Source organism: Lampetra fluviatilis, chromosome 72 (genome assembly GCF_964198595.1).
Source record: "Lampetra fluviatilis chromosome 72, kcLamFluv1.1, whole genome shotgun sequence".
NCBI lineage: Eukaryota > Metazoa > Chordata > Hyperoartia > Petromyzontiformes > Petromyzontidae > Lampetra > Lampetra fluviatilis.
In genome coordinates, this window is record NC_136346.1 from 1227373 (window position 1) to 1245653 (window position 18281).

The 18281-nt window shown below is 49.8% G+C and overlaps 2 protein-coding genes across 2 annotated transcripts in view; both read left to right on the forward strand.

The window, feature by feature from the left end:
* The window catches only part of LOC144953119 (uncharacterized), a 65811-nt gene that overhangs the window by 1911 nt on the left and 45619 nt on the right, over window positions 1–18281 (forward strand). The window lies entirely within an intron of this gene.
* Window positions 3441–17388, forward strand: LOC144953145 (uncharacterized). Its single transcript, XM_078883711.1, has 2 exons — window positions 3441–5034; window positions 14509–17388. Exons 1-2 carry the CDS (start codon window positions 4229–4231, stop codon window positions 15512–15514), a joined length of 1812 nt encoding a protein of 603 aa, XP_078739837.1. The 5' UTR covers window positions 3441–4228; the 3' UTR covers window positions 15515–17388.

The following is an 18281-nucleotide window of genomic DNA, read 5'->3' on the forward strand; positions in this document are numbered from 1 at the left end:
GACCCGTGCGTGCCCCGGGGTTCAGGCTCTCGACGGTCAGCAGCCGTCAAGCCCGAGGCACCGGGTTTTGTTGGGATGACTTGTGGCCCTGGTCGTCGTCCCGACGTGGTCCTGTGGCGCGCTGACGCGGGGCCCGGCACCCGGCTGCGACGTGACCCCGAAGGCCGCAGTTGTAGCAGACGACGGACGTCGTAGGTTTCGGTTGCTCCAGCTTGCGGGGCGAACGTGTGGGCGAACGACCTCCCGTTCTCCACTCCCCCGGACGCGATGCAGCGAAGGCCTGCTCCTGCACCGCAGCTGGCTGAGGTTCGGCGATCGTGGCGGCCACCGCCGCGTTCCCCGCCCATTTGCAGACGACCCCCGGCTTGCGTTTGAGGACCTCGTACGCGTGAATGCTCGTGGCGATCGCCAGGGAGCAGATATCCATCTCGTCCGCCACGTTGATGGGGACCCCCAACTCGTGGGCCAACACCAGCAGCTGCTCCGTCACCATGGCGTCCTTCCCCTCCTTATCCATGCGGGGAAAAGCTGCGTCCGCCAAGGCGAGTAGTGCCGTGCGGTAGGCGAGCGTCGTTTCTCCAGCCACCTTCCGCCGATCGTAGAACTGGTGGCGACACGTGGAGGGCGGCCCGAACACCTTCGCCATCAGGTGTAGTGCGGCCTGGAGCGTAGAGCGGGACGACCTTGCAGCAGATGTGAAGGCTGCAAGCGCGTCGTCGTCAAGCATCGCTGGCAACGCACGCAGGGCAGTGGTGTCGGACCACCCCGACATCTCCTGATGAGCGAGGAACCTTCGTTGGAAGGCTCCCCAGTCGCCCCCATCCGCCTTGAACGCCGACAGCGCGGGCAATCTTTGCTGGAGGACCCGATCGTCGTCGACGTCGGAGAGATTTTCCCGCGCTCCGCTGTAGTTGTGTAAAATGTCGGCTCGGTTGTCAGGCGCAAAATGGAGGGCTCCGGCGCGCGCTGATGACGTGGGCTGCGCTGCGCGGAGGTGTCCGGCCACGTGGCGTCCGTCTTTCCCGCCAATCGGTGGCGGCCCCCCAAAAACGGCGGCAACTTCCAGACTTTTGGCGCGAAGCGCCTTTTGGCGGGAATCCTCCACCGTCGCTTCCTCCACGACCCCCGCAGCCGTTTTTCCGCTCGCCGGAACGGAGATGTCGGCCAAGACAGCGGCGGCGGCGAGTAGCAACTCCGCCAACCGGGCGTGCGCGTCCTGGAGGCTGGTGTCGGAGGCAAGCGGAGCGTCGGCCATCACCGCGAAGTGCTGCATCGGCGGCAACTCCTCGTCCTCTACTCCCGAGGTCGGTGTCCCCGGTACGCCGTCGTCGTCCCGACCTCGCTCGTGGGTACGGGTAGTCTTCCTCGTGTCCATACTCCTTGAAGACAGGTTTACTTCTGACGCCAGTTGTAATGTAGTAACTCGGCGGGAGACGACTTCACGGGTAACACACTCTTTATTTTATCAAACTCGTTCACAGGTGACTAACACCTACTTTGTATCTCGGGTGACAAACACCCACTTAGTATCTCGGGTGACAAACACCCACTTAGTATCTCGGGTGACAAACACCCACTTAGCTACTTGGCGACTAACGCCCACTGAGCTACTCGGATGACCAACATCCACTTTGTATTTCGGGTGACAACCACCCACTTAGCTACTCGGCGACTAACGCCACTGAGCTACTCGGATGACCAACATCCACTTAGCTACTCGGCGACTAACGCCACTGAGCTACTCGGGACACTCCCTGCCCGGGGTATCCGTCTCGACTGTGGGTCCCCAGCCCGACCCACGGGGGCGTCGGACCCCGGGTCCCACAGCCTCGCCTCTGAGCCACACAGGGCCCCGGTCCCCACAAGGACGGCGGGACTAGGGGTCTCGGGGCACTAGGTCTTCAGCTCCGTCTTCGGGTCTTCAACTGGGTAACTCTCCCCGAGTGCTCTCGCGCGTCCCCCTTTATACCCCACCTGCGGACGTCGCTGCGAGCACCCACTTATTCGACCAATCGCCGGGCGCTGGCTACGATCCTCTTTTCCCACATCTCATCGTGCCTCACCACCCACGCCGCGCCGCCCCGTCATCTGTCACTCCCGGCGCGCGCGTCCACACCACGCCCACAACGCGTGCCCAACCCCGCACCCCGCGCCGCCCCGTGATCCATCACTGTCACAGTCGGCGCACGTCAATACCACCACTACACATTAATACTGAGCAGGTCAAGGTGGCCAGGCGTGTGTCTGGACACACCACCACCTGTGAACCATGCCAGTGGTGGAGCCAGTGGGGGTGGGGTGGCACGTGCCCCCCCAACGATCCGATCGAAATTACTATTGGGGTTTATTAGTAACTCGCTTCACTACCCGGCTTCGCCCGGGACTTGGATTCTTGTCTTGGATTAATTTAATATTCCCTTATTTCACGGATAAACCCTGAAAAATTGATTCTTGTAAGAAAGAAAAGTTGAAAGAAATCAATTTAACTAAATCGGATGTTTTTCACTGAAGGAAATTTAACCTTAACCCACTTCTACGTAATGTTGATTTTGACAACTCGGGAAGGGAATGACGTGCAAGCTGAAAATAGTCGCGTTCGCTTAGAAATTCCAGACAGCATAAGCTGTGAAAATTTCATGAAGCCAGAGCTCAGCGTTGGAGAGTTTTTGCTGCTTCACACAAACAGATGTAATTTCTGCTTTATATTTAAGATGGCAGTTGTACCCGTTCTTTGCACGGATTTGTATTGAAAATCTGAGAAGCCAATGACTTAATTGGCCAGGAGCGAAGCGCCACCTAAAATCTCCCGGAACGCTGTTAACAGCTCTAGAAGTACGGAGCGCGAAGAGCCATATGGTAGGGGTAAGCATTGCAGAGCGCTTAACTCAGGTGTGTTGCGGGTTGACGTCACACACTCCATGGTCATTTCTCCCCCCCCCTCCCAAAATACAAAAGTCTATTTTTATAGCTATTACATTGTGTAAAGTATGGAACCTACCCACATGCCAAATTTCAAGTGTGTTGCATGTTGGGAAGTATGCTAAACATTTCGAACAGATATCCACACATATCCACACATTTCCCTTTTATATATAGACTAGCTTTACTACCCGGCTTCGCCCGGGACTTGGATTCTTGTCTTGCACACTGCGTAACGCTGCCGCATGCGGGTGTGACATCACAGATGTGATCACAGATGTGATGTCACCGCTCACTTGCGTGCAAAATAAATGCATTATTGCGCCCCCGACCCCTCCCCAAAATACAAAAGTCTATTTTTATACTTTTCGCATTGTGTACAGTCTGGAAGCTACCCACATGCCAAATTTCAAGTTTGTTGCATGTCGGGAAGTATGCTAAACATTTCGAACAGACATATTCACAAATTTCCCTTTTTTTACATAGATAAATCAGCATTTTGCGACCCCCACCGCCACCGTGTGGCATGTTATTACGTGCCAGGGACTCTATGAGAGGACAACAGTCCGTGTCCATTATAGGCAATAAGTAACGGCAAAGCAGTTGCAAGCGACTCGCAGAATTGTGCGCAGTTGCGTCTACAGTACACGGCTTCCCTGAAGGCATCAACACCTTCAGCGAGCACGATGCCGAGGTTCTTACTTACTAACAACTCCTATCATTTTTCATTGCTGGAGGTGTTACCCGCCCCTCCACCTGAAAATCCTGACTCCGCCTCTATGCGACAGTATGAAGTTTGTATTTGCAGTAAAGTCTATTAACTCTATTGAGCACGGAGGTTATATCAAAACGGTAGTTTATTTTTGTTTTCCTCTGGAAGTCTTTGTAAGATTGGAGTCAGGAAGTTATCACAGCACACGTGCAGCTGAAGTCGGAACTGTTCATCACAGCAATCAAGGACATCTGAGCCTGGCTTCACACCTCTAAGTTGTGATTGAACATTAATTTATGCATTTGTGCATAACACAAATAGTATTATTTTCAACACCCTTTGCTTTGTCAGCTGAATTTAGCTTTCATAAACATTTATTTTGAAGCCAGACAGCCGAAATTGTGTGCTCAGAGTTTTGGGTTAACATTCATTTTGAAGATACGAGGGCTTCCAGGCATGTTTCTAACCATTTGCCCTCTCATTGTGTGCCATAACAGACCGTGTGATGAATTTGGGACGCTTTTTCACTATATCATGAATATATGAATAAGTAATGACGTGTAAGGCACGTGTTACTGTGTATATGCATTGATACTGATGTGTAGATGGTGTGGATATAACTTTTTTCTGTCTGCAGCTGTCGCTGCCTCTGGTCTGATGGAGCAAAGGCACTCGGCGCAGCTCGGTGCAAAAAGGCAACAATGCGACCGATGTGCATACAGCACGGATCGTACTGAACATTTGACATGGCACCAGAGAACACACACGGGAGAGAAGCCCTTCAAGTGCACTGTGTGTGGGAAGGCGTTTGCACAGGCATCTATTCTTGTAGACCACCAGAGAACACACACGGGAGAGAACCCCTTCAATTGCAGTGTGTGTGGGAAGACATTTTTATATTCATCTGCTCTTGTAACACACCAGAGAACACACACGGGAGAGAAACCCTTCAAGTGCAGTGTGTGTGGGAAGGCGTTTAGAGATTCATCAAATCTTCATGTACACCAGAGAACACACACGGGAGAGAAACCCTTCAAGTGCAGTGTGTGTGGGAAGGCGTTTGCAGAGTCATCTACTCTTAAAATACACCAGAGAACACACACGGGAGAGAAACCCTTCAAGTGCAGTGTGTGTGGGAAGGCGTTTGCACAGTCACATACTCTTGTAGAACACCAGAGAACACACACGGGAGAGAAACCCTTCAAGTGCAGTGTGTGTGGGAAGGCGTTTGCACTTTCATCTACACTTAAAAAACACCAGAGAACACACACAGGAGAGAAACCCTTCAAGTGCAGTGTGTGTGGGAAGGCGCTCGCACATTCATCTGATCTTGTAATACACCAGAGAACACACACGGGAGAGAAACCCTTCAGGTGTACTCCGTGCGGGATGGCGTTTGCACAGTCATCAAATCTTCATGTACACCAGAGAAGACACAAGCATCAGAATATCCACCAGGAGTGGAGTCTGAAATCAGCTTGTGAAAGTCAAAGTGCCTCAATGAGTCAATCCATCATGAAACAAGAACCGGAAGAAAATTCCAGCTTGGATACTTTGAAAGGTATCGAGGTGAAACATGAAGATGTGAAGGTGAAATGTGAAGAAGTGATGGTGAAGAGCCAAGAAGTGAAGGTAATATTTGAAGATGAAGATTCAACTCCAAAATCGGACCTTCACATCGATGGAGGCAACGTAAAGCAGGAGGAGAATTCTGACTGTGAGGCAGAGCGAGGCAACTCCCAGGAGTTTGTGGAAGTGGAGGTGTGGGTGGACTTCCTCCGAAACAATACAAAGTCAAATGGAGACCCGGTAGATGTGTAAGCTTGAGACGATGTCGCTCCAATAGATGCTCCTTTGTCACAGGCCTTTAATGACAAGAATGTGAAGTTGAACACTCAATTCCTAGGTTCAATCTGCAGGGTAAGAGCGGCCAGTCTTTGTAGACCTGTGTGTTGGGTAGATCTGTAACCAGGAGCGAGAGCCAATAAGCTCCCAAGCATTCACTATGTTATCATAATTGCATTTACAGTGATACCTCGGTTCACGAACTTAATTCGTGAACTGACTCTGGTCGTGAGCACATTTTCCCATAGGGTTCAATGTAAATCCGGTTAATCCGTTCTGACCTTTTTTTTTGGTTTTTGAAGCACAAAAATATGAAACAAATGACAATACACATTACTGTAGTACTGTACAGTATAGTAATGTATAAAGAGAGAACACTAACCTTGCTTGAGATGACTTCTGGCATGGAGGAAGGCAGGTGGAAGGCGGGTGGGAGACAGTAAGCACTCAAACGGGTGAACTGTACAATACAGTAAGTACAGTACAGTAGTACAGTACTGTATGTGCTAAAAAGCACACCAAAAATCAAAAAGTCACTGAAAGTGTCTTCACAGTACTCACAGGACTTCTTTCGGTGTCTCTGCTTCTCTCCACGATCTTCCTACAGGAAGTCACGACCATGTGACAGCCTGGAATTAGCATAAAAATGGGCGCGGCTCCTGTTCGTGAACCGAAGCGGAGTTCGTGAACCGGAGCATATTTTTATGAAATTTTCTGTTCTTGAACCGAGTTGTTCGTGAACCGAAGCGTTCGTGAACCGAGGTATCACTGTATATGGTGCTTGCTTAATCGCCTCAGCAATTCGGAGTTTTGTATCGTATCTCGTCTCAAACACTCGAAGAGCATCCCCAAGTAGCAGCTGCCCCTGTGTGGCACAAGGTGGTCGCCCTGCACCGGCCTGCATGTGGACAAGAGCCTGTCAGTAGGGGGCAATGGTTGATTTGGCATCTTGGTTGTGGAGTTTGTAGGTCATGTTTAGAATGTCATCAATTTTGACCCAGATGCCAGCATGCAATGGCCAACTCGTTTTGAATGGTGCCTTAGTATGGTTGTACATACACTGTTAAGCAGACGGTGCGTATTTTTTTAATTAGCTTCTTGTTAATAGGATGTAACCTAATTCAGTATATTTCAGTGCAGTAATTCAATTTTGTTAATATGCCTGTCAATAATTTAGAATGAATACTTGTCTGATGGTGTGCGTAAATGAGGTTGTTGCTGGGCTCTGGTCCAATCACACAGCCCGGGGTATTGGCGGGCGGAGCCTGGTCTGCAGGGCGTGTGGGAGGGGCCACCGTTCACCTCGGCTCCAATGGGAGGCGAGGTGAATTGGGGCAGAGCCAGCGGGGTAGTATGGGAGTCAGGATCACGTGGGGGGAATGGATATAAGTGGGAGCCCGGAAGAGATCGGGGCAGTCGGGGAAGTTAAGAGTCTGAGCCACGTTGGGTGGTGAGAGAGAGATCCGCGCCATCGGCCACGTGGCCGAAAGACCTCAGCACGCCGTCGGCCAGCAGTGTGCGGAGTGCGGGAGTAGAGGAGCTAACGGAGGAGCGTGCGTGGCACGCGAGGGGGAGCGTGCGTGGCACGCGAGGGGGAGCGTGCGTGGCACGCGAGGGGGAGCGTGCGTGGCACGCGAGGGGGAGCGTGCGTGGCACGCGAGGGGGAGCGTGCGTGGCACGCGAGGGGGAGCGTGCGTGGCACGCGAGGGGGAGCGTGCGTGGCAGCGCGAGGGGGAGCGTGCGTGGCAGCGCGAGGGGGAGCGTGCGTGGCAGCGCGAGGGGGAGCGTGCGTGGCAGCGCGAGGGGGAGCGTGCGTGGCAGCGCGAGGGGGAGCGTGCGTGGCAGCGCGAGGGGGAGCGTGCGTGGCAGCGCGAGGGGGAGCGTGCGTGGCAGCGCGAGGGGGAGCGTGCGTGGCAGCGCGAGGGGGAGCGTGCGTGGCAGCGCGAGGGGGAGCGTGCGTGGCAGCGCGAGGGGGAGCGTGCGTGGCAGCGCGAGGGGGAGCGTGAGAGGGAGCGCGAGGGGGAGCGTGCGTGGCAGCGCGAGGGGGAGCGTGCGTGGCAGCGCGAGGGGGAGCGTGAGAGGGAGCGCGAGGGGGAGCGTGAGAGGGAGCGCGAGGGGGAGCGTGAGAGGGAGCGCGAGGGGGAGCGTGAGAGGGAGCGCGAGGGGGAGCGTGCGTGGCAGCGCGAGAGGGAGCGTGCGTGGCAGCGCGAGAGGGAGCGTGTGTGGGGCGCGCGCGAGACGACGCTGGTCCGAGGAGGAGACCAGCGGGGTGCGAAGAAGAACCTGAATAAAAGACAAGCGGAGACCAGCAGTGCCTGACGGAGTCTTTTATTACACATGTAACCTTTTGTCTATAAGGGTCAAACATTGAATAAGTCATGTTAGGACAAAGTGTGTATTTTGTAAGTAACCTGTACAGATAACTCAGGTGAGACTCCTTGTTCTTGTGATACAGGTCAAAGGGTATTTTTGTGATTTCACGAAGCATCTCCCTCTGGAGCAACTCATTGTCTTTGAAATCAGTTACAAGGCATAACACTCAAAAGTTACACGTAGAGAAGATACATTCTCTACAACACGAATTATAATTTTGTATTATGTGTTGACGTAGATTTTGTCGAATTAGGACGAGAAATGGTCCTTGCTGATTAACGTCTGGATGTTCACAACCATGGGTTGAATCAAGCCTGACCGCCTGCGGTGCCCCTCACAAAAAAAATTGCACACGAATGACGCATCCACGCAAGCTCCCGATGCTCCGTTTTGAAATTTCAAAATGAAACAACTTTGAATTGAATATTGTTTTTAATTAGATAATTGTATTTCTTCAATAAAATGCTTATTCATTGAAAACGACATTTCGTGTGAATTTTCTCTCGTCGTTAAGTAGATGGCCTTGCTGGGTGTGCGGTTCGATGCGGACTTTCACCTGGTTGGGATCGTGGGATCGAGATGAGGCGATAGAGTTGGCCGTGCGAGAAGACCGCCGTCTGCAGATCGATTCCAACGCGATCGAACATCTGTCCCTGCGCCTCTGTCATTCATGCAGGGGGCGCGTAGGTTTGCAGTGCCCCCTGCATGAAAGCGACGGAACGTGCAGCGTTCGTCACGAAGTTGTGCTTAAGCGCCATAACAAGGCGCTGTAAGCTGACCTGCCACCACGTTCACGGGTCAACAGGGGGCAGCCGAGAGAGCGAGGTGCGTAGGGGTTGACCAAAGGTTAAACCCCCGGCCCCCCACCGTGACCAGAGACTAACACCCCTGACCCCCACCCATCCCTAAGGCCCCTTAAGATACGACCTTTCAGAAGGTTCTGGGACAGGGGGGGGGGGTCAGGAGGGGAGGGGTGACCCTGACCTGGGGATAAAAGGCCGGCCCTCTGAAGACATCTGAAGACTGGACCAGCACCCGGGTACCCTGAACCGAGGCTCTTGTTAGAGCCGGGTTGTAGCGGACCAGAGGTGAGCTCCCGTACCCTGGCTGGGACGGGTCGTCCAGTCTTCCCTTAACGCCGGGCTAAGGGACCCGTGGGTAGCAGAGCCCGGAGTGTGCAGGCTGCGATAGAAGGGAGGCTGTAACTCCCGTAGGCTATCGGGTGGAAGGGGCCTTACCCCTTCGTGTTACAGTCGTGTGTAGAGCCGAGTTCGAAAGAGTTATAATAAACGCGTTGCCTCAACCAGACGTCCCCGTGTGGTTAAGGACACAACACTTATATAAAAGAGTATAGCCAGTGGGTTTTCAAAGTACCTTCGTGTTACATAAATCAATTTCCCGTGAGCCTACCGCATTAAAACAATGCTCAGCTGAGCGAGGCGAGCCCCGGGGGGGGTCATCTTATCTTTGTCACGTGCCGTAGCTCACGTGACTTCTGCCGCGGCAATGTCTGGATGTTTTCGCCTGAGAATGACCGCTCGTGTTGCGATCAAAACGTCGTGATTTATTTATTATTATTTTATTTTTTCTACCTACGTGACAAGATCAGCAGACAAGATGTCTTTCATCCTCTTTGGTTCTTACGGTAAAGTCACGTAGGTAAAAAAAAAATCACGACGTTTTGATCGCAACACGAGCGTGACTTCTGCCGCGGCAATGTCTGGATGTTTTCGCCTGAAGATGACCGCTCGTGTTGCGATCGAAACGTGATTTATTTATTATTATTTTATTTTTTCTACCTACGTGACTTTACCGTAAGAGCCAAAGAGGATGAAAGACGTCTTGTCTGCTGATCTTGTTTATGTCCGTGTACATCGATATCCCACATTGCTTACACGTTCACACCACACACAATGAAATAAATAGAAACTAGAACGACTTCCGGGGATGGGCAAAGATCGAGGAAACTCTTTCAATGGAGCGAGTTCAGCGAGTTCGATTCAACATCTCTCTGTCCGTCTGTGTCTCTGTTCGCCTCTGTGTGTCTCTCTCTGCCTGTCTCTGTGTCTATGTCGTCTCTGTCTCTCTCTCTGTTCCTCATGTCTGTATCTGTCCGCCTGTCTTGTCTGTGTGTCTATCAGCGTCTGTCCCACCGGAGTCAACGACTGTCAGTAGCAGCAGGCGCCCGTTCAACTCCCACGACTACACGCCACTCAAACTTGCTCCCAACACACATACAAAGATCCCCCGTATAGCCTTAACAGACTGTAGGGGCAAGTGCTGCTAGTGAGCACCTAACACAAAGACCCCCGTATAGCCTGCACAGAATGTTGGGGCATGTGCTGTTAACGGCACACGAGGGGGTGGGTGGCCAGCACCACGCCCGGCCGCCTTTGTCTCCCTAGTGGCGATCTTGACACACCGAACCGGGTTCTCGTTTGAGGCTGAGTCGACGTAGGGGAGGCTCAGGACCGGCTCAGAAAGTCGTCACTGGCGGTGTTGACCACGAGCTGGAACTCGGCTTGTCGGTGCGGAGCGCAGCGCTCACCACGACACTGCCGCTCCCCTTCTGTCAACAAACTTGAACTCTGACCCCGCTCTCTGACGTCACCGCTCAGCGTGACCTCATCGGCATCAAACGACAGGGGGATGTGTACCTCTAGTGACGTCATGTCATCTACCACTGCGCTCTTGGGCGTGACGTCACTTCCGCTCGGCTGCTGCCGATATCTGTTCAAGTGCCAATCCTTATTTGGGACGGTACCATTAACATCATTTTTTTAAGTTAAAGAGCCGCTCGTTGTGGGAGGGGAGTGTCTTGTACCCAGCAAGTGACGTCATGTCACCTGCTGCTGCCGCGTGACGTCGCGAGTTAACAGGAATCTGCCGCTCCGCGCGTGAACTGAAATCCGAGGTGAGAAATTCTCATCGCGGTGGTGGTGGTTGTTGTAGTGGTGGTTGTGGTGGTGTTGCGGTGGTGGTGGTTGCGGTGGTGGTGGTTGCGGTGGTTACGGTGGTGGTGGTTGCGGTGGTTGTGGTGGTGGTTGCGGTGGTTGTGGTGGTGGTTGCGGTTGTGGTGGTTGTGGTGGTGGTTGTTGTGGTGGTTGTAGTGGTGGTGGTTGCAGTGGTGGTGGTTATTGTGGTTGTTGTGGTGGTTGTGGTTTTCATGGTGGTTGTGGTTGTTGTGGTGGTGGTTGTTGTTTACCGAGGTAGAGCCTCGCTGTCTCTCTCGTAGGGATTCATCTTCTTGGTTCTTTCGGTAAAGTCACGTAGAAGGGAAGTAATAAAATAATAAAAATAAAACATAATAAAATTATTCTCACGACGTTTCGGCCACAACGCAAGCAACCGTCCTCAGGTGAAGACCAGGTCTGTCGGGGAGACAGCGTCTGAATGAAACACCACCACGCTTGGAGCGTATATTTAAGCTGGGTAAGGGGGGGAAGGGCGCCTTGACAAAAGAATTTGCATATCGGATCTTAACTGATTGTGTTCACGTTTACGATGACTTTCAGACCGCAGTCCACTCACTGGCATGACTATATATCTTGTATTCTCCGCAGGGAATGGATTCGCTGCAAGTCTCCCTACACCACTCTTCCATTGACATTTCGTTGCTTCCTCTTAGTATCTTTCACTCGACGGTCAATGGCATAGTGTATAGCAGATTGTATAATAATAAATAGTATAAAATTGTAATGTTTAATACAATGTATAAGGCAATATATAGTATCGTAATTGTATAGTGAATATACAGCAGTGTGATATACAATAGGGCGGATAGAATAATACATAGTGTAATATTACACTGTCTATTATTCTAAGGTATAGGTGGTGTATAGTAATACTGTATATAATTTAATGTTGGGTTTGTCTATGGCAGCATATAGTACGGGATTAGACCCGTGTGAATGTAAGGGAAAAAAGTTTAGCTGGAAGCATATTATATTTTTTGCGACATAGATTTGTAATGTATTACTTACTGTTAGTAGCTCAGCTTATTGGAGAGTATATTTAGTATACTGATACTATGTAGTTTATACTTTAGTTTTTTGTCGTGGTTGTTTAGTTACTGCAGCTACATACTATTAACATTCCTTCCCTTTATTAATGCTACCTCTATCCCCTCCCTTTGATGCTGCTAATCCTTCATAATGCACGGGCATAATATGACTTTGAAACCCCCCGCCCACCTCCTACGCATTTCCATAAATATGCTAAATTCCTCTTGATATGCAAATTATTTTGTCAAGGCGCCCTTCCCCCCTTTCCAACCCAGCTTAAATATATGCTCCAAGCGTGGTGGTGTTTCATTCTACGTGACCGTTCCATTCAGACGCTGTCTCCCCGACAGACCTGGTCTTCACCTGAGGACGGCTGCTTGCGTTGTGGCCGAAACGTCGTGAGAATTATTTTATTATGTTTTATTTTTATTATTTTATTACTTCCCTTTTACGTGACTTTACCGAAAGAACCAAGAAGATGAATCCCTGCAGTCACGAAAGCTTTAAATCTCGTAGGGATGTCAATTGAGTAGCAGCGAGCATGGAAGCGATGTCCAGGTTGGAACTTTACAACGCGGGGCCTTGCCTCCTGCCGTCGCCTGATCGCGTTTGCTTCAATTCTCTCGTTTAAGTTTAATTTGTCTTGACCCGGATCGCCACTTTGTACCTTTGTTTTACTTTAAATATTAATACAGTTTTTATTTTTACCAGCCCAAGCCCGCTTGAGCTGCTATTCCGCTCTTGTTTTCAGAAGTGACCTGCCCACAACAACAACAACAAGGTGAGGCTCGTCAACAGCATGGCGGTGTTCACTCTGGACGCGTGGTGGTGTTCACTCTGGACGCGTGGTGGTGTTCACTCTGGACGCGTGGTGGTGTTCTCTCTGGACGCGTGGTGGTGTTCACTCTGGACGCGTGGTGGTGTTCACTCTGGACGCGTGGCGGTGTTCACTCTGGACGCGTGGCGGTGTTCACTCTGGACGCGTGGTGGTGTTCACTCTGGACGCGTGGTGGTGTTCTCTCTGGACGCGTGGTGGTGTTCACTCTGGACGCGTGGTGGTGTTCACTCTGGACGCGTGGCGGTGTTCACTCTGGACGCGTGGTGGTGTTCACTCTGGACGCGTGGTGGTGTTCACTCTAGATGCGTGGTGGTGTTCTCTCTGGACGGGTGGCGGTGTTCACTCTGGACGCGTGGTGGTGTTCACTCTGGACGCGTGGCGGTGTTCACTCTAGACGCGTGGCGGTGTTCACTCTGGACGCGTGGTGGTGTTCACTCTGGATGTGTGGCGGTGTTCACTCTGGACGCGTGGCGGTGTTCACTCTAGACGCGTGGTGGTGTTCACTCTGGACGGGTGGCAGTGTTCACTCTGGACGCGTGGTGGTGTTCACTCTGGACGTGTGGCAGTGTTCACTCTGGATGCGTGGCGGTGTTCACTCTGGATGCGTGGTGGTGTTCACTCTCTGCATGTGGAGTGGGGACAACCGGGGGATCTGGAGGAAATCCACGCGACCGCGGGGGGAGACACGTAAAACTACAAATATAAAGCAGGCGTCAGGGTCACGATTGAACCCATGACTTCCTGTATGCCAAGAGAGGTAGTTCACATCTCACTACGGGGAGAGAGAGAGACACACAGCCTTGGCGATGTTGATTGATCCTCAATGAATAACTTTGTGGAGTCTGAAAGCATTAATACTGAGCAGATGAAGGTGGCTAGGCATGGGTCTGGACACACCACCACCTGTGAACCATGCCAGTGTGTGACAGTGTAAAGTTTGTGTTTGCAGTAAAGTCTATTAACTCTATTGGACACGGAGGTTATATTACAACGATAGTTTGTTTTTGTTTACCTCTGGAACTCTTTATATAAACGGAAACAGTCAAGAAGTTAACACAGCACACACATGTAGCTGAAGTCAGATCTGTTCATCCCAGCATTCAAGGACATCTGAGCCTGGCTGGCTTCACACCTCTAAGTTGCGATTGAACATTAATGTATGCATTTCTGCATAACACAAATAGTATTATTTTCAACACCTTTTGCTATGTCAACTGATCTTCTTGGTTCTTTCGTTAAAGTCATGTAGAAGGGAAATAATAAAATAATAAAAATTCACATAATAAAATAAAATTATCACAACGTTTCGGCCACAACACAAGCAGCCATCCTCAGGTGAAGAACAGAGCTATTATTTCCCTTGTACGTGACTTTACCGAAATAACCAAGAAAATGAATCCCTGCAGTCACGAAAGCTTTAAATCGAGATTCATGTAAACTGAATTTAGCTTTTATAAATATTCCTTTTGTAGCCATATAGCGAAATTGTGTGCTCGGAGTTTTGAGTTAACATTCATTTTGAAGATTCTCAGGCTTCCAGGCATGTTTATGACAATTCACCCTCTCATTGTGTGCTATAACAGCCCCTGTGATGAATTTGGTAAACATTTTCACTATATCTTGAATATATGAATAAGTATAGACGTGTAAGTGACATGTTACTATGTATATATGCATTCCTCTGTGTGGATATTATTTTTTTCTGTCTGCAGCTGACACTTCCTCTGTCGCTTCATCTGCCGAATTTGTCCGATGGAGCAAAGGCACTCGGCGCAGCTCGGTACAACAAGGCAACAATGCGACCGGTGTGCATACAGCACGGATCATACTGGAAATTTGACACGGCACCAGAGAACTCACACAGGAGAGAAACCCTTCAAGTGCACTGCGTGTGGGAAGGCGTTTGCACAGTCATCTGCTTTTGTAACACACCAGAGAACACACACGGGAGAGAAACCCTTCAAGTGCAGTGTGTGTGGCAAGGCGTTTGCCTATTCATCTACTCTTAAAAAACACCAGAGAACACACACGGGAGAGAAACCCTTCAAGTGCAGTGTGTGTGGGAAGGCGTTTTCAGATTCATCTACTCTTGTAACACACCAGAGAACTCACACGGGAGAGAAACCTTTCAAGTGCACTCCGTGCGGGAAGGCGTTTTCAGATTTATCTACTCTTGTAACACACCAGAGAACTCACACGGGAGAGAAACCCTTCAAGTGCACTCTGTGCGGGAAGGCGTTTTCAGATTCATCAAATCTTCATGTACACCAGAGAACACACACGGGAGAGAAACCCTTCAGGTGCAGTGTGTGTGGGAAGGCGTTTGCACAGTCATCTGCTCTTGAAAGACACCAGAGAACACACACGGGAGACAAACCTTTCAGGTGCACTCCGTGCGGGAAGGCATTTGCATGTTCACCAAATCTTCAAAAACACCAGAGAACACACAAGCATCAGAAGATCCACAAGGAGTGGAGTCTGAAATCAGCTTGTGAAAATCAAAGTGCCGTAATGATCCCATCCCTTATCAAACAAGAACCGGAAGAAAATCCCGGCTTGGACACTTTTAAAGGTATCAATGTGAAATATGAGGAGGTGAAATGTGAAGAAGTGAGGAAGAGCGAAGAAGTGAAGGTAAAAAGTGAAGATGAAGATTCAAATCCAAAATCGGACTTTCACATCGATGGAGGCAACGTGAAGCAGGAGCAGAATTCTGACTGTGAGGCAGAGTGTGGCAACTCCCAGCAGTTTGTGGAAGTGGAGGTGTGGGTGGACTTCCTCCGAGACAATACAAAGTCAATTGGAGACCCGGTAGATGTATAAGCTTGAGACGATGTCGCTCCAATAGATGCACCTTTGTCACTGCAATAGATGCACCTTTGTCGCAGACCTTTAATGACAAGAATGTGAAGTTGAACACTCAATTCCTAGGTAAAACCTGCAGGGTAAGAGCGGCCATTCTTTGTGGACCTGTGAGTTGGGTAGATCTCTAACCAGGAGCGAGAACCAATAAGCTCCCAAGCATTCACTACGTTATCATAATTACATTTATATGGTGCTTGCTTAATCGCCTCGGCGATTTTGAGTTTTGTATCGTATCTCATTTCTAACACTCGAAGAGCATCCCCAAGTAGCAGCTGCCCCTGTGTGGCACAAGGTGGTGGCCCTTTACCGGCCTGCATGTGGACAAGAGCCTGTCAGTAGGGGGCAATGGTTGATGTGGCATCTCAGTTGTGTAGTTTGTAGGTAATGTTTAGAATTTGCTAAATTTTGACCCAGACACCAGCATGCAATGGCCTACTCGCTTTGAATGGTGCAAAAGTATGTTGTACATACACTGTTAAGCAAACAGTATTTTTTAAAATAGCTTGTTAATATGATGTAACCTGATACAGCATATTTCAGTGCAGTAATTGCATTTTGATAAAATGACTCAATAATTTTTAATGAATACTTGTCTGTGTGCGTACATGTGTAATGGTAATAACTACTCACTGTTCGGCGACCTGCGAGAGAGCACCACCTCCCTCGGAAAACGGTTGGGGTCAGGGAGAGGTGAGAGCGGATCGAAAACACAGTTTTCCCACTCGGTAAACGGTCAGGGTCAAATGAGGTAATGTAGGATCCAAACGCCAGATTGGGAAGGACCAATCAGAAGGTTCCACAAAGTGGCCTGGGATTGGATAAACCCAGCCACGAACCAGTATAAAGGTCAGACCGGCCTGCATGTGGACAAGAGCCTGTCAGTAGGGGGCGATGGTTGATGTGGCATCTCAGTTGTGTAGTTTGTAGGTAATGTTTAGAATTTGCTAAATTTTGACCCAGACACCAGCATGCAATGGCCTACTCGCTTTGAATGGTGCAAAAGTATGTTGTACATACACTGTTAAGCAAACAGTATTTTTTAAAATAGGTTGTTAATATGATGTAACCTGATACAGCATATTTCAGTGCAGTAATTACATTTTGATAAAATGACTCAATAATTTTTAATGAATACTTGTCTGTGTGCGTACATGTGTAATGGTAATAACTACTCACTGTTCGGCGACCTGCGAGAGAGCGCCACCTCCCTCGGAAAACGGTTGGGGTCAGGGAGAGGTGAGAGCGGATCGAAAACACAGTTTTCCCACTCGGTAAACGGTCAGGGTCAAATGAGGTAATGTAGGATCCAAACGCCAGATTGGGAAGGACCAATCAGAAGGTTCCACAAAGTGGCCTGGGATTGGATAAGCCCAGCCACGAACCAGTATAAAGGTCAGAGTGCTGAGAGCTCTGGGCATTTCTGCCTACACGAAGACTCAAGCCGGCTGATGACAGCTAGGACCCTGGACCAAGCCTTCCAGCCCTTGTGAGGGCTGAGGCTCAGTGTCACCAGTGGTGAAGGGAGAATAGGTCCTGGGTAGGCAGGACCCTGGCTCCCAGCCTTCCCGCTTTTGTGAGGGCGAAGGTCCTGAGCGGCCAGAGGTCGGGGACCCACCGAGCTAGCGGTGGGTCAGTGAGCCTCCTCTCGGTTCCAGCTGGAGGACGCTAGGTTAGCAGGGAGATTGTGATAGCTCCTGCCAAGTCCGGAGGCTGTACCTCCTCAGGGTAACGGGTAAGGGGACCGTATACCCCTTGTGTGTTAGGGACTGTGTTAAGTAGACAATAAACAGTGTGTGCCTTAAGAAGTGTATTCCGTCATTTACAACACTACACATGTAACATTTTGTCTATAAGGGTCAAACATTGAATAAGTAATGTTAGTGTGTGTTTTGGAAGTAACCTGTACAGATAACTCAGGTGAAACCCGTTGTTCTTGTGATACAGGTCAAAGGGTATTTTTGTGTTTTCAGAAAGCATCTGCCTCTGGAGCAACTCATTGTCTTTGAAATATGGAGCACACTCGGATCATTCATCAGTTACAAGGCATACCACTTAAAAGTTACACGTAGAGGAGGTACATTCTCTACAACACGAATAAGGGTCCACAGGTGGTTTGCACTGAATCAATGACGCACTCCCAGAAGTCTGCTAGTTATAGTTTGTGTAAAATATTCCTTTGTTTCGTGGAGAGATCAATAAATGAAAGATGTGTCTGCTTGATCTGCTTCATAGCAAGGAGGTAATTTTAAGAGCACATTTGGAATGCATTTTTGGTACAGATTTGTATTTGGTTTCAAGGCAGAGCACATCTAGTAGATACATTCTCCACAACAACACTCATTAGAATTTTGCATGACGTATTATATGTTGGCGAACTAGGACAATAAATGGTCCTTGCCGATTAACGTCTGGATGTTAACAACCATGGGTTGAAGCAAGCTGGACCGCCTGCAGAGCCCCTCACAACCATTTACGGCTTTCGGCCAGGAAAGTCACGAAAAAAATTGCACACAAACGACGCATCCACGCAAGATCCTGATGCTCCGTTTTGAAGTTTTAAAATGAAACAACTTTGAATTGTATTATGTTTTGAATTGTTTCTTCAATAAAAGCTTATATCATTTTACATCTGGAAGACTTCATTGAAAACGACATTTTGTGTGAATTTTCTCTAGTCGTTAAGTAGATGGCCTTACTGGGGTTCGGTACGATGCGGACTTTCACC

Bases quoted from the DNA above. Each gene is read 5' to 3' on its own strand.
- LOC144953145 (XM_078883711.1), top strand. From the start codon at position 4,229: ATGTGTAGATGGTGTGGATATAACTTTTTTCTGTCTGCAGCTGTCGCT. The intron at 5,035-14,508 runs GTCATCAAATCT...GTGTGCATACAG, and splicing joins TGCGGGATGGCGTTTGCACA to CACGGATCATACTGGAAATT.